Source organism: Oncorhynchus clarkii, chromosome 18 (genome assembly GCF_045791955.1).
Source record: "Oncorhynchus clarkii lewisi isolate Uvic-CL-2024 chromosome 18, UVic_Ocla_1.0, whole genome shotgun sequence".
Taxonomy (NCBI): Eukaryota; Metazoa; Chordata; class Actinopteri; order Salmoniformes; family Salmonidae; genus Oncorhynchus; species Oncorhynchus clarkii.
The window spans coordinates 4,226,176-4,242,200 of record NC_092164.1 but is presented as its reverse complement, the minus strand read 5'-3'; the positions used below and the strand labels follow the sequence as shown (position 1 = coordinate 4,242,200).

At 44.1% G+C, this 16,025-nt stretch overlaps 1 protein-coding gene across 2 annotated transcripts in view; it reads right to left on the bottom strand.

Moving 5' to 3' along the window:
- Positions 1-693: 693 nt before the first annotated feature.
- LOC139372822 (uncharacterized) overlaps positions 694-16,025 on the bottom strand; it is a 33,886-nt gene continuing 18,554 nt past the window's right edge. For both annotated transcript variants that reach the window (XM_071112638.1, XM_071112637.1), the window contains exons 4-8: positions 11,495-11,635; positions 11,199-11,326; positions 8,886-9,018; positions 8,522-8,687; positions 694-3,361 (exon numbers count right to left, since the gene is read on the bottom strand). In XM_071112638.1, the coding sequence (XP_070968739.1) occupies positions 1,126-3,361; positions 8,522-8,687; positions 8,886-9,018; positions 11,199-11,326; positions 11,495-11,635 (2,804 nt within the window). In that variant the 3' untranslated portion in view covers positions 694-1,125. The remainder of the gene's footprint in view (positions 3,362-8,521; positions 8,688-8,885; positions 9,019-11,198; positions 11,327-11,494; positions 11,636-16,025) is intronic.

The following is a 16,025-nucleotide window of genomic DNA, read 5'->3' as shown; positions in this document are numbered from 1 at the left end:
AAAAATCACTGTTAAATTTCAGAAATTAATATTTGAAGTAGCTACATCTTCAAATTAGTATTAATCTAAGGACATATCCTCATACACCGTTTTTTTTTCTCCCAGAAATGAATGTATGTGTTTGAGCATAACCCATCAATACAAGTGCACATCGTCCATTTCTTAGCATAAAAATAGTGTGTTTAGGACTGTTTTTCCAACTGTCAGTGAAAGGCGACTGGTGTGAATAGTATGAGATAAGTGGGTTATTTCCCCAGGTTATAGTCTATGTCTGTAGCCAAAACACTGGCAGTGAGGGCACATTTACCGTGTTGTGGTCGTAGAACATCTAGCTGGCACACAAACAACCTGTGTGGGTGTATCTGTCACCTTGGAACATTCCAGAAAAAAATGAACCCTCTGGGGGTCAACATTTGAACAAAGATTATCTTGTAAAACTTCATTGATACATGTCGCGGGCAAATATGTCCCTGATCTCTGAGATTATTCTAATGACATTAAATTAAATGTATGGTGCCTTAGTTCCGGTTTACTTGTGATAACGACAATAGTCACGAGCCCTTAGGGAGAGTATAGACACGCCAAGGTCAGTAGAGCTAACTCAAACCGGCTAATGAATGAAAAGTTGATTAGAAGGGAACAGTAAAACTGTTTCAGATTGATCACAACGTCAACAATACAATAACTACAAGATAAGGGATTGAGTTTCTTTAATCTGATAAAGAGCAGAGGTTCGTTTGACTCGGTTGTCATAGCTACAGTTTAAGTCCTGATATTATTGCTTCACATTGTTTTCCACGAAAATCCCATTCTAAAGATTAGGCTTAGCTTAGTCAATGTTTAACACCGCTGTTCTGTTTGTCTTTCCACTGTTACAGTACGGACGACGCACACACACACACGCTACTCTACTTGGAGCATTACACAGCTTCTGAGTAATCACCACACGTAGAGCGTAGGCTGCTTCCTGCAACCCCACGGCTTTCAGAGGACAGCAACACATGGGATAGCTAGCATAACCTTGAAGGTGTATCGTGTTTCACTGTGAGGAGAGAGAAAGTTCAGAAGGCTTTTATCCTTCACAGACGAACGCATCACTGAAGTCAGAGTGAGTGGACGAGGGACTTAGAAATTAAAGGTATCTGTGAATCGGATGATTCTGGGTTTATGAATCAGTTTCGCAGAAGGGTCGCCGTAGTTTAACGTCCTGTACTTTGGTCTATCCTGCTTTTCTGTCTGTAGTCTTTCTGGCTCTGCAACATTCGAACCACGCATAGTGATGACATAATCTTTGTGTGACATCACAGCGCTACCCTGCCCCTCCCCCTCCTGACATGTCACCTCCCCACTTTGCAGTGCCATGGGGACATTTACTTCCTGTTTGGCTTCACGTGGGCGGTGCTCCTTGTTGGACGTTGTGGGCGCTGATGGCTGGAAGCAAAGGTCAAGATCAGGGGTTGTGGGGACAGAGGTCATGACATCAGGGGTCGTAGATTCAGAAGGTGGGGGTGAGAGGCTGGCGTTATGGGCCTCGCCCAGTTCTGATGGTTCTGATTCTGAGCCGTGGGCCCTCCTAGGGATGGGGTATCTGGGCTGGCCTCTCTGGGTGGACCGGGGTTGGGGTGGATCCATGTACTGTTTTCTCCAGGGGTAGGAGAGATGTGAGCCTTCCAGGGTCCTGGTTTTGGACCCTAACCCTGAGTATTTCTGTGCTTGTGGATCCACAGAGGAAGCTAGTGCCCACACAGGAGGACAAGGGAGCAGTGTTGCCAGGTACCCAGACTGCAAGGCCTCTACCTCAGGTATCCCTACCTGGGGTGCTGGGGGAGACCACTGGACCACTGCAGCAGAACAGAGCAGCTCTACCTGCACATAGCTGAGCTCCTGACCTAAGACCTGTACCTTTAATTCCTTATCTGAAACCTGTGCCTTGACCTCCTGACCTGTAACCTGTGCCTTGAGCTCCTGACCTGAAACTTTAACTTCACTGTCTTGATCAGGATCCTGATTTTCCTGATGTGAAGCCTGTACCACCACTTCCTGACCCACTGAAGCTTGTACCACCACCTCCTGACCCACTGAAGCCTGTACCACCACTTCCTGACCCACTGAGGCCTTAACTTCAATGTTTTCACTCTGAACCTTTAGCTCCTTGTTAAATTCTGAACCATGGCCTTCTCGTCTTTGACCTGAGCTAACAATCTGTTCTTGGTTCGTACCCAGAGTCTCTACCTGTTGGTTCGTACCCAGAGTCTCTACCTGTTGGTTCGTACCCAGAGTCTCTACCTGTTGGTTCGTACCCAGAGTCTCTACCTGTTGATTAGCACCCCAAACTTCTACCTCCTTAATTGAATCCTGAATCTGACCTTCAGCTTCTTGATCTGAACCTGGACCCCTTATCTGCTTATTGACTACAGAGTGACCTTTCACCTTCTGATTCCAGTTCCTCCCTTTTCTGTGTTGAAGTGAATCCTTCAGACCAGCTACTGTCTTCTCTGATCCTCTGTTTCCTTCCTGTACTCCATAGGGGTTCTCTTTCCTCTGCTGTCCCCAGCCTTTACTCTTAACCTGTTGCTTCACTGAACTCTGACCTTTGACGGGTTGACCTGGTTGACCTAAGCACTGTTGTACCTCTTCTTCCTGACGACTCACTAATTCGTTGACACGTCCAGATGAGCTGGTACCAGGAGAGGAGCTTTTCTTCTGGCAACTCACGTCACTTCCCCGGTACACCGTCGCCATGGTTTCAAACTTGTCCATTATGGCAGACAGTAGCTGCCCCTTGCCGATCGGTCGGGGTCTTTTCGACGCTCCTCCCCCCTGTGTGGCCCCTCCCCTCTCTTTCTGCGTTGCTGCGGCAAACCTGGCCAGCACATCCTTAACAGTGTTCCCCTTTCTCACTCCACGTCCTGTTTTGGGAATGCAGCCCTCAACCTGTCCACTAGGGGTCTCTCTGCCATGGCTCTGGCTCCCACAGCCTCCTCCTCCACCCCCTCTGGAGGACAGTGCCAGGGCCCCCACCTCCCGGCGGTGAGTGAGCGGAGGGTTGGGGGTGTTCCTCAGGAACTTGGCCTGGAGAAGCTGGAAGGAGGTGAGGCGTCTTGAGACGTCGCTCCCTGCTGGTCGACCTCCACACCTGCTGAACTGGGGCACCTCCAACCCCACACTGACCTCCAGCCCTAACCTCTCAGGGGGCCTCGCGGTGGGGCTCCGGCCGGGCAGGTCCTGGGTTAAGTAGTGGAGCAGGCTCTCCAGAACCCCTCTGAGCTCCGGGCGGGTCGTCCGGTCCCAAACCAGCCTCCTCAGGGTTCTGGTGTCCACAATGAGGCCTGATGGCCCTGCATTCGCTGCTCTCTCTGCTCTGTAGGGAAACATAAGGGCCTAGCTTTGTTCTCAGGAGAGAACAGGGAACATAGAAATAGAATCTAGATTGTATTTCTGTGACGGAAACATCCTGTGATAGGGCTTACTAACCTCAACCATCTCTGTACTATAACAACCTCTACCATCTCTGTACTACTATAACCTCTACCATCTTTGTACTATAACCTCTACCATCTCTGTACTATAACCTCTACCATCTCTGTACTACTATAACCTCTACCATCTCTGTACTACTATAACCTCTACCATCTTTGTACTATAACCTCTACCATCTCTGTACTATAACCTCTACCATCTCTGTACTACTATAACCTCTACCATCTCTGTACTATAACCTCTACCATCTCTGTACTATAACCTCTACCATCTCTGTACTACTATAACCTCTACGATCTTTGTACTATAACCTCTACGATCTTTGTACTACTATAACCTCTACCATCTATGTACTATAACCTCTACCATCTCTGTACTACTATAACCTTTACCCTCTCTGTACTATAACCTCTACCATCTCTATACTATAACCTCTACCATCTCTGTACTATAACCTCTACCATCTATGTACTATAACCTCTACCATCTCTGTACTACTATAACCTCTACCATCTCTATACTATAACCTCTACCATCTCTATACTATAACCTCTACCATCTCTGTACTATAACCTCTACCATCTCTATACTATAACCTCTACCATCTCTGTACTATAACCTCTACCATCTATGTACTATAACCTCTACCATCTCTGTACTACTATAACCTCTACCCTCTCTGTACTACTATAACCTCTACCATCTCTGTACTATAACCTCTACCATCTCTGTACTATAACCTCTACCATCTCTATACTATAACCTCTACCATCTCTATACTATAACCTCTACCATCTCTGTACTATAATCTCTACCATCTCTGTACTATAACCTCTACCATCTCTGTACTATAACCTCAACCATCTCTGTACTACTATAACCTCTACCATCTCTGTACTATAACCTCTACCATCTCTGTACTATAACCTCTACCATCTCTGTACTATAACCTCTACCATCTCTGTACTATAACATCTACCATCTCTGTACTATAACCTCTACCATCTCTGTACTATAACCTCTACCATCTCTGTACTATAACCTCTACAATCTCTGTACTATAACCTCAACCATCTCTGTACTACTATAACCTCTACCATCTCTGTACTATAACATCTACCATCTCTGTACTATAACTTCTACCATCTCTGTACTACTATAACCTCTACCCTCTCTGTATTACTATAACCTCTACCCTCTCTGTACTACTATAACCTCTACCATCTCTGTACTACTATAATCTCTACCATCTCTGTACTATAACCTCTACCATCTCTGTACTATAACCTCTACCATCTCTGTACTATAACCTCTACCATCTCTGTACTATAACCTCTACCATCTCTGTACTATAACCTCTACCATCTCTGTACTATAACCTCTACCATCTCTGTACTATAACCTCTACCATCTCTGTACTACTATAACCTCTACCATCTCTGTACTATAACCTCTACCATCTCTGTACTACTATAACCTCTACCATCTCTATACTATAACCTCTACCCTCTCTGTACTATAACCTCTACCATCTCTGTACTACTATAACCTCTACCATCTCTGTACTATAACCTCTACCATCTCTGTACTATAACCTCTACCATCTCTGTACTATAACCTCTACCATCTCTGTACTACTATAACCTCTACCATCTCTGTACTATAACCTCTACCATCTCTGTACTATAACCTCTACCATCTCTGTACTATAACCTCTACCATCTCTGTACTATAACCTCTACCATCTCTGTACTATAACCTCTACCATCTCTGTACTACTATAACCTCTACCATCTCTGTACTACTATAACCTCTACCCTCTCTATACTAAAACCTCTACCATGGACAATGAATTCTTTATACATGACAGAATATTCATTCCTTGTTCAGTACATTAGCTGCAGCATCAGATTTAGAGATGATTTAGAGTTCCAGTGAGAGTTCTAGCAGTGTAGAATTGATCTGTAGCAGGGACTGTTTAGTTGATGTGTAACAGGGACTGTTTAGTTGATGTGTAACAGGGACTGTTTAGTTGATCTATAACAGGGACTGTTTAGTTGATGTGTAACAGGGACTGTGTAGTTGATCTATAACAGGTTGATCTGTAGCAGGGACTGTTTAGTTGATGTGTAACAGGGACTGTTTAGTTGATCTATAACAGGGACTGTTTAGTTGATGTGTAACAGGGACTGTTTAGTTGATCTATAACAGGGACTGTTTAGTTGATGTGTAACAGGGACTGTTTAGTTGATCTATAACAGGGACTGTTTAGTTGATGTGTAACAGGGACTGTGTAGTTGATCTATAACAGGTTGATCTGTAGCAGGGACTGTTTAGTTGATCTATAACAGGGACTGTTTAGTTGATCTATAACAGGGACTGTTTAGTTGATGTGTAACAGGGACTGTTTAGTTGATCTATAACAGGGACTGTTTAGTTGATGTGTAACAGGGACTGTTTAGTTGATGTGTAACAGGGACTGTTTAGTTGATCTGTAACAGGGACTGTTTAGTTGATCTATAATAGGTTGATGTGTAGCAGGGACTGTGTAGTTGATGTGTAACAGGGACTGTTTAGTTGATCTATAACAGGTTGATATGTAGCAGGGACTGTTTAGTTGATATGTAGCAGGGACTGTTTAGTTGATGTGTAACAGGGACTGTTTAGTTGATCTGTAGCAGGGACTGTTTAGTTGATCTATAACAGGGACTGTTTAGTTGATGTGTAGCAGGGACTGTTTAGTTGATCTGTAGCAGGGACTGTTTAGTTGATCTATAACAGGGACTGTTTAGTTGATGTGTAGCAGGGACTGTTTAGTTGATGTGTAGCAGGGACTGTTTAGTTGATGTGTAACAGGGACTGTTTAGTTGATCTGTAGCAGGGACTGTTTAGTTGATCTATAGCAGGGACTGTTTAGTTGATGTGTAGCAGGGACTGTTTAGTTGATGTGTAACAGGGACTGTGTAGTTGATATGTAACAGGGACTGTTTAGTTGATGTGTAACAGGGACTGTTTAGTTGATCTGTAGCAGGGACTGTTTAGTTGATCTGTAGCAGGGACTGTTTAGTTGATCTATAACAGGGACTGTTTAGTTGATATGTAGCAGGGACTGTTTAGTTGATCTATAACAGGTTGATCTGTAGCAGGGACTGTTTATGATCTATAACAGGGACTGTTTAGTTGATATGTAGCAGGGACTGTTTAGTTGATCTATAACAGGTTGATCTGTAGCAGGGACTGTTTAGTTGATCTATAACAGGGACTGTTTAGTTGATATGTAGCAGGGACTGTTTAGTTGATCTATAACAGGTTGATCTGTAGCAGGGACTGTTTATGATCTATAACAGGTTGATCTGTAGCAGGGACTGTTTAGTTGATATGTAGCAGGGACTGTTTAGTTGATGTGTAACAGGGACTGTTTAGTTGATCTATAACAGGTTGATGTATAACAGGGACTGTTTAGTTGATGTGTAACAGGGACTGTTTAGTTGATGTGTAACAGGGACTGTTTAGTTGATATGTAACAAGGACTGTGTAGTTGATGTGTAACAGGGACTGTTTAGTTGATCTATAACAGGTTGATGTATAACAGGGACTGTTTAGTTGATGTGTAACAGGGACTGTGTAGTTGATGTGTAACAGGGACTGTTTAGTTGATCTATAACAGGTTGATGTATAACAGGGACTGTTTAGTTGATGTGTAACAGGGACTGTTTAGTTGATGTGTAACAGGGACTGTTTAGTTGATGTGTAACAGGGACTGTGTAGTTGATGTGTAACAGGGACTGTTTAGTTGATCTATAACAGGTTGATGTGTATAGTTGATGTGTAACAGGGACTGTTTAGTTGATGTGTAACAGGGACTGTTTAGTTGCTGTGTAACAGGGACTGTTTAGTTGCTGTGTAACAGGGAAGTGGGGGTAAGTAGAGAAGAGAGAGAAACAGACTATTGCATCGTTTCCTAGGAATGGTGGAATGGTGGTTTCTAGGGTCCTGGTACAGTGAGGTGGCTATGTCCCAATCATCTCTCCTTCCTCCCAGTGTGCACTTGTTCACTTCCCTTCACTGATTTGAAAGGAAATGACTGGTATAAGAAATATGGTGGTGGAGTGCACAATTCAGCAGAAAGGAGATATTATTGGGACACGTCACCGGTGTTAGTTAGGATTGACCTCTGACCTCTACAGCATTATAAAGACAGTAGCAAAGAGAGACGCGGACCTCAGAGGTAATATATAGATATTTACTTTAATCTGATAATAACACGATTATTATCATGACACTCGTGGTGAATTCACAGCTGACAAAAATAAACCAAAACATGAGACGAGTGCAAATAACAGACTAAGAGTGGATCCCTTTGACCTGGGCACATAGGGTTCGGGTCAAAAGTAGTGCACTATATAGGGAACATATACAATATGGGGGGGGGGGGGGGGGCAGACTAATAACAAGCCTGTAAGTTTAAATCACATTTACACAGGACCGTCTTCTTTGTCTCCAATCACATGTTTTAAACCCAGGACTGGTGTGTGTACAGTAGGTAGGGATGTTAGTGGATCCACGTTCATCTATAGATGAGAACACCTGGGGCCTCTGGAATCTATGGAATTGTTACATCACAGATCCGGTTTCAGAGTTCCAATTCTGATTCTGATTCAGTTCAACACTTTATGGAACAGGAAAAGGAATGGAACCATTCCAGAGACCCCAGCAGGAGCAGTTGAGAGAGGGAGACAGAGAGGAGGGTACAGGCCGGGCTAGGGGGGCTCTAGTGCTGTGGGATAGGTAGGTAGCAGAGGAGGCTGGTAGGAGGATATATAGAAGGACAGGCTCATTATAATGGCTTGAATGGAATAAATGGAACCGTGTCAAGCATATGTATATCATCCATTACAATGAGCCGTCTTCCTATAGCTCCTCCCACCAGCCTCCACTTGGTAGGTAGGTGAGCAGCCAGTAGCCAGCCATGGTTGAGTCATTCATGTGTAGTTCCTATGTCGGCCAGAAGAGGGCGGTGTGGGCAGGGTGGTGGTGTTACTTCACTGTGCTCCTCTCTGCGGAGGCTGCCTTGTACAGTTCGGCTCCGAGCTCCTCCATTCGCGTGCGTCGGTCCACATCCTGGTGCAGCCCTTCAGGGACCTGGGACAGGCCGAACAGGAGACCGTACAGACAGCCTGCTATCAGCCCAGTGGCACTGCTCTCCCCTGGGGGACACAATGACTAGGTCAGAGAAGATACTAATGGCAAGGACACACACACACACACACACACAAATAAATATACAAACACAACAAGAACACACACACACTTACCTCCACAACTCTTATATAAACCACTTACACAGACAACAAACCAATGCACACACACACACACACACACACACACACACACACACAGCCCACCTCCGTGGAACATGGCGCGGCGGCAGAGCTGGGTCCAGTCCGAGCCTGAGGCCAGGAGAGCATCGTAGGCTATCATGGGAGCATCATGACCCCTCCGTCCAGCCCGGCCCTCTGAGCTCCAGCGCTTATACACCTGTAGAGTGGAGAACACACCCGAGTTAAATACTTCTACACCTGTAGAGAGGAGAACACACCTGAGTTAAATACTTCTACACCTGGAGAGAGTAGAACACACCTGAGTTAAATACTTCTACACCTGTAGAGAGGAGAACACACCTGAGTTAAATACTTCTACACCTGTAGAGAGAAGAACACACCTGAGTTAAATACTTCTACACCCGGAGAGAGGAGAACACACCCGAGTTAAATACTTCTACACCTGGAGAGAGTAGAACACACCCGAGTTAAATACTTCTACACCCGGAGAGAGGAGAACACACCTGAGTTAAATACTTCTACACCTGGAGAGAGTAGAACACACCTGAGTTAAATACTTCTACACCTGTAGAGAGAAGAACACACCTGAGTTAAATACTTCTACACCCGGAGAGAGGAGAACACACCTGAGTTAAATACTTCTACACCTGGAGAGAGGAGAACACACCTGAGTTAAATACTTCTACATCTGTAGAGGGGAGAATAAACCTGAGTTAAATACTTCTACACCTGTAGAGAGGAGAACACACCTGAGTTTAATACTTCTACATCTGTAGAGAGGAGAACACACCTGAGTTAAATACGTCTACACCTGTAGAGAGAAGAACACACCTGAGTTAAATACTTCTACATCTGTAGAGAGGAGAATAAACCTGAGTTAAATACTTCTACACCTGGAGAGAGTAGAACGCACCTGAGTTAAATACTTCTACACCTGTAGAGAGTAGAACACACCTGAGTTAAATACTTCTACACCTGTAGAGAGTAGAACACACCTGAGTTAAATACTTCTACACCTGTAGAGGAGAACACACCTGAGTTAAATACTTCTACATCTGTAGAGAGGAGAATAAACCTGAGTTAAATACTTCTACACCTGGAGAGAGTAGAACGCACCTGAGTTAAATACTTCTACACCTGTAGAGAGTAGAACACACCTGAGTTAAATACTTCTACACCTGTAGAGAGTAGAACACACCTGAGTTAAATACTTCTACACCTGTAGAGAGGAGAACACACCTGAGTTAAATACTTCTACACCTGTAGAGAGGAGAACACACCTGAGTTAAATACTTCTACACCTGTAGAGAGGAGAACACACCTGAGTTAAATACTTCTACATCTGTAGAGAGGAGAACACACCTGAGTTAAATACTTCTACACCTGTAGAGAGGAGAACACACCTGAGTTAAATACTTCTACACCTGGAGAGAGGAGAACACACCTGAGTTAAATACTTCTACACCTGGAGAGAGGAGAATACACCTGAGTTAAACACTTCTACACCTGTAGAGAGGAGAACACACCGGAGTTAAATACTTCTACACCCGGAGAGAGGAGAACGCACCTGAGTTAAATACTTCTACACCTGTAGAGAGGAGAACGCACCTGAGTTAAATACTTCTACACCTGGAGAGAGGAGAACACACCTGAGTTAAATACTTCTACACCTGTAGAGAGGAAAACACACCTGAGTTAAATACTTCTACACCTGTAGAGAGGAGAACACACCCGAGTTAAATACTTCTACACCTGTAGAGAGGAGAACACACCTGAGTTAAATACTTCTACACCTGTAGAGAGGAGAACACACCTGAGTTAAATACTTCTACACCTGTAGAGAGGAGAACACACCTGAGTTAAATACTTCTACACCTGTAGAGAGGAGAACACACCTGAGTTAAATACTTCTACACCTGTAGAGAGGAGAACACACCTGAGTTAAATACTTCTACACCTGTAGAGAGGAGAACACACCTGAGTTAAATACTTCTACACCTGTAGAGAGGAGAACACACCTGAGTTAAATACTTCTACACCTGTAGAGAGAAGAACACACCTGAGTTAAATACTTCTACACCTGGAGAGAGGAGAACACACCTGAGTTAAATACTTCTACATCTGTAGAGAGTAGAACACACCTGAGTTAAATACTTCTACACCTGTAGAGAGGAGAACACACCTGAGTTAAATACTTCTACACCTGTAGAGAGGAGAACACACCTGACTTAAATACTTCTACACCTGTAGAGAGGAGAACACACCTGAGTTAAATACTTCTACACCTGTAGAGAGTAGAACACACCCGAGTTAAATACATCTGTTAAATATCTTTAAATATCCAGTTTGCCAGGTAGAATGGAACCAATGGATGACCTTGTCTGTCTCCTCAGCGTTGTAGGTGTCAGGAAACAGGGGCTTGTTCTGCTCCTCCTCCTCCACGCCTCTCTCCTCCAGGTAGAACTGCCACTTAGCCTCGAAGTAGAACCACTTCTCCTGGTACTCTGCAGTGGACACAACATACACCACCATTTATTTAATCACACACACACACAGTCTATTTTTCACACACACACACACACACACACACAGTCTATTTTTCACACACAGTCACACACACACAGTCACACACACACACAGTCACACACACACACAGTCACACACACACACACCTGCCATGTGGCGTATGGTCTTCTTACAGTACTCCTCGGCCTTGGGGATGACCTTCATGAGGTCGCGACCCCAGGTCACCAGCGGTTTGCCCTGCACCGCGTACGATGCAAACAGAGCCGTGGTCAGAGAGCCCAGGAAACCTGTTGGAATCAGCCAGGTCACTGTTATGTCATTATAGATGGTAATACCAGGAAACCTGTTGGAATCAGCCAGGTCACTATCATGTCATTATAGATGGTAATACCAGGAAACCTGTTGGAATCAGCCAGGTCACTGTCATGTCATTATAGATGGTAAACCCAGGAAACCTGTTGGAATCAGCCAGGTCACTATCATGTCATTATAGATGGTAAACCCAGGAAACCTGTTGGAATCAGCCAGGTCACTATCATGTCATTATAGATGGTAAACCCAGGAAACCTGTTGGAATCAGCCAGGTCACTATCATGTCATTATAGATGGTAATACCAGGAAACCTGTTGGAATCAGCCAGGTCACTGTCATGTCATTATAGATGGTAAACCCAGGAAACCTGTTGGAATCAGCCAGGTCACTATCATGTCATTATAGATGGTAAACCCAGGAAACCTGTTGGAATCAGCCAGGTCACTGTCATGTCATTATAGATGGTAAACCCAGGAAACCTGTTGGAATCAGCCAGGTCACTGTTATGTCATTATAGATGGTAAACCCAGGAAACCTGTTGGAATCAGCCAGGTCACTATCATGTCATTATAGATGGTAAACCCAGGAAACCTGTTGGAATCAGCCAGGTCACTATCATGTCATTATAGATGGTAATACCAGGAAACCTGTTGGAATCAGCCAGGTCACTGTTATGTCATTATAGATGGTAATACCAGGAAACCTGTTGGAATCAGCCAGGTCACTATCATGTCATTATAGATGGTAATACCAGGAAACCTGTTGGAATCAGCCAGGTCACTGTCATGTCATTATAGATGGTAAACCCAGGAAACCTGTTGGAATCAGCCAGGTCACTATCATGTCATTATAGATGGTAAACCCAGGAAACCTGTTGGAATCAGCCAGGTCACTATCATGTCATTATAGATGGTAATACCAGGAAACCTGTTGGAATCAGCCAGGTCACTATCATGTCATTATAGATGGTAATACCAGGAAACCTGTTGGAATCAGCCAGGTCACTGTCATGTCATTATAGATGGTAAACCCAGGAAACCTGTTGGAATCAGCCAGGTCACTATCATGTCATTATAGATGGTAAACCCAGGAAACCTGTTGGAATCAGCCAGGTCACTGTCATGTCATTATAGATGGTAAACCCAGGAAACCTGTTGGAATCAGCCAGGTCACTGTTATGTCATTATAGATGGTAAACCCAGGAAACCTGTTGGAATCAGCCAGGTCACTATCATGTCATTATAGATGGTAAACCCAGGAAACCTGTTGGAATCAGCCAGGTCACTATCATGTCATTATAGATGGTAATACCAGGAAACCTGTTGGAATCAGCCAGGTCACTGTTATGTCATTATAGATGGTAAACCCAGGAAACCTGTTGGAATCAGCCAGGTCACTATCATGTCATTATAGATGGTAAACCCAGGAAACCTGTTGGAATCAGCCAGGTCACTATCATGTCATTATAGATGGTAAACCCAGGAAACCTGTTGGAATCAGCCAGGTCACTATCATGTCATTATAGATGGTAAACCCAGGAAACCTGTTGGAATCAGCCAGGTCACTGTCATGTCATTATAGATGGTAAACCCAGGAAACCTGTTGGAATCAGCCAGGTCACTATCATGTCATTATAGATGGTAAACCCAGGAAACCTGTTGGAATCAGCCAGGTCACTATCATGTCATTATAGATGGTAATACCAGGAAACCTGTTGGAATCAGCCAGGTCACTATCATGTCATTATAGATGGTAATACCAGGAAACCTGTTGGAATCAGCCAGGTCACTGTCATGTCATTATAGATGGTAAACCCAGGAAACCTGTTGGAATCAGCCAGGTCACTATCATGTCATTATAGATGGTAAACCCAGGAAACCTGTTGGAATCAGCCAGGTCACTGTCATGTCATTATAGATGGTAAACCCAGGAAACCTGTTGGAATCAGCCAGGTCACTGTTATGTCATTATAGATGGTAAACCCAGGAAACCTGTTGGAATCAGCCAGGTCACTATCATGTCATTATAGATGGTAAACCCAGGAAACCTGTTGGAATCAGCCAGGTCACTATCATGTCATTATAGATGGTAATACCAGGAAACCTGTTGGAATCAGCCAGGTCACTGTTATGTCATTATAGATGGTAAACCCAGGAAACCTGTTGGAATCAGCCAGGTCACTATCATGTCATTATAGATGGTAAACCCAGGAAACCTGTTGGAATCAGCCAGGTCACTATCATGTCATTATAGATGGTAAACCCAGGAAACCTGTTGGAATCAGCCAGGTCACTATCATGTCATTATAGATGGTAAACCCAGGAAACCTGTTGGAATCAGCCAGGTCACTGTCATGTCATTATAGATGGTAATACCAGGAAACCTGTTGGAATCAGCCAGGTCACTATCATGTCATTATAGATGGTAAACCCAGGAAACCTGTTGGAATCAGCCAGGTCACTATCATGTCATTATAGATGGTAAACCCAGGAAACCTGTTGGAATCAGCCAGGTCACTGTTATGTCATTATAGATGGTAATACCAGGAAACCCAGGAAACCTGTTGGAATCAGCCAGGTCACTGTCATGTCATTATAGATGGTAAACCCAGGAAACCTGTTGGAATCAGCCAGGTCACTATCATGTCATTATAGATGGTAAACCCAGGAAACCTGTTGGAATCAGCCAGGTCACTATCATGTCATTATAGATGGTAAACCCAGGAAACCTGTTGGAATCAGCCAGGTCACTGTTATGTCATTATAGATGGTAATACCAGGAAACCCAGGAAACCTGTTGGAATCAGCCAGGTCACTGTCATGTCATTATAGATGGTAAACCCAGGAAACCTGTTGGAATCAGCCAGGTCACTATCATGTCATTATAGATGGTAAACCCAGGAAACCTGTTGGAATCAGCCAGGTCACTATCATGTCATTATAGATGGTAAACCCAGGAAACCTGTTGGAATCAGCCAGGTCACTGTTATGTCATTATAGATGGTAAACCCAGGAAACCTGTTGGAATCAGCCAGGTCACTGTCATGTCATTATAGATGGTAAACCCAGGAAACCTGTTGGAATCAGCCAGGTCACTATCATGTCATTATAGATGGTAAACCCAGGAAACCTGCTCCCAGACCTGTTGGAATCAGCCAGGTCACTGTCATGTCATTATAGATGGTAAACCCAGGAAACCTGTTGGAATCAGCCAGGTCACTATCATGTCATTATAGATGGTAAACCCAGGAAACCTGTTGGAATCAGCCAGGTCACTATCATGTCATTATAGATGGTAAACCCAGGAAACCTGTTGGAATCAGCCAGGTCACTGTTATGTCATTATAGATGGTAATACCAGGAAACCCAGGAAACCTGTTGGAATCAGCCAGGTCACTGTCATGTCATTATAGATGGTAAACCCAGGAAACCTGTTGGAATCAGCCAGGTCACTATCATGTCATTATAGATGGTAAACCCAGGAAACCTGTTGGAATCAGCCAGGTCACTATCATGTCATTATAGATGGTAAACCCAGGAAACCTGTTGGAATCAGCCAGGTCACTGTTATGTCATTATAGATGGTAAACCCAGGAAACCTGTTGGAATCAGCCAGGTCACTGTCATGTCATTATAGATGGTAAACCCAGGAAACCTGTTGGAATCAGCCAGGTCACTATCATGTCATTATAGATGGTAAACCCAGGAAACCTGCTCCCAGACCTGTTGGAATCAGCCAGGTCACTGTCATGTCATTATAGATGGTAATACCAGGAAACCTGTTGGAATCAGCCAGGTCACTGTCATGTCATTATAGATGGTAAACCCAGGAAACCTGTTGGAATCAGCCAGGTCACTATCTTGTCATTATAGATGGTAAACCCAGGAAACCTGTTGGAATCAGCCAGGTCACTATCATGTCATTATAGATGGTAAACCCAGGAAACCTGTTGGAATCAGCCAGGTCACTATCATGTCATTATAGATGGTAAACCCAGGAAACCTGTTGGAATCAGCCAGGTCACTATCATGTCATTATAGATGGTAAACCCAGGAAACCTGTTGGAATCAGCCAGGTCACTGTCATGTCATTATAGATGGTAAACCCAGGAAACCTGTTGGAATCAGCCAGGTCACTGTCATGTCATTATAGATGGTAAACCCAGGAAACCTGTTGGAATCAGCCAGGTCACTGTCATGTCATTATAGATGGTAAACCCAGGAAACCTGTTGGAATCAGCCAGGTCACTATCATGTCATTATAGATGGTAAACCCAGGAAACCTGTTGGAATCAGCCAGGTCACTATCATGTCATTATAGATGGTAAACCCAGGAAACCTGTTGGAATCAGCCAGGTCACTATCA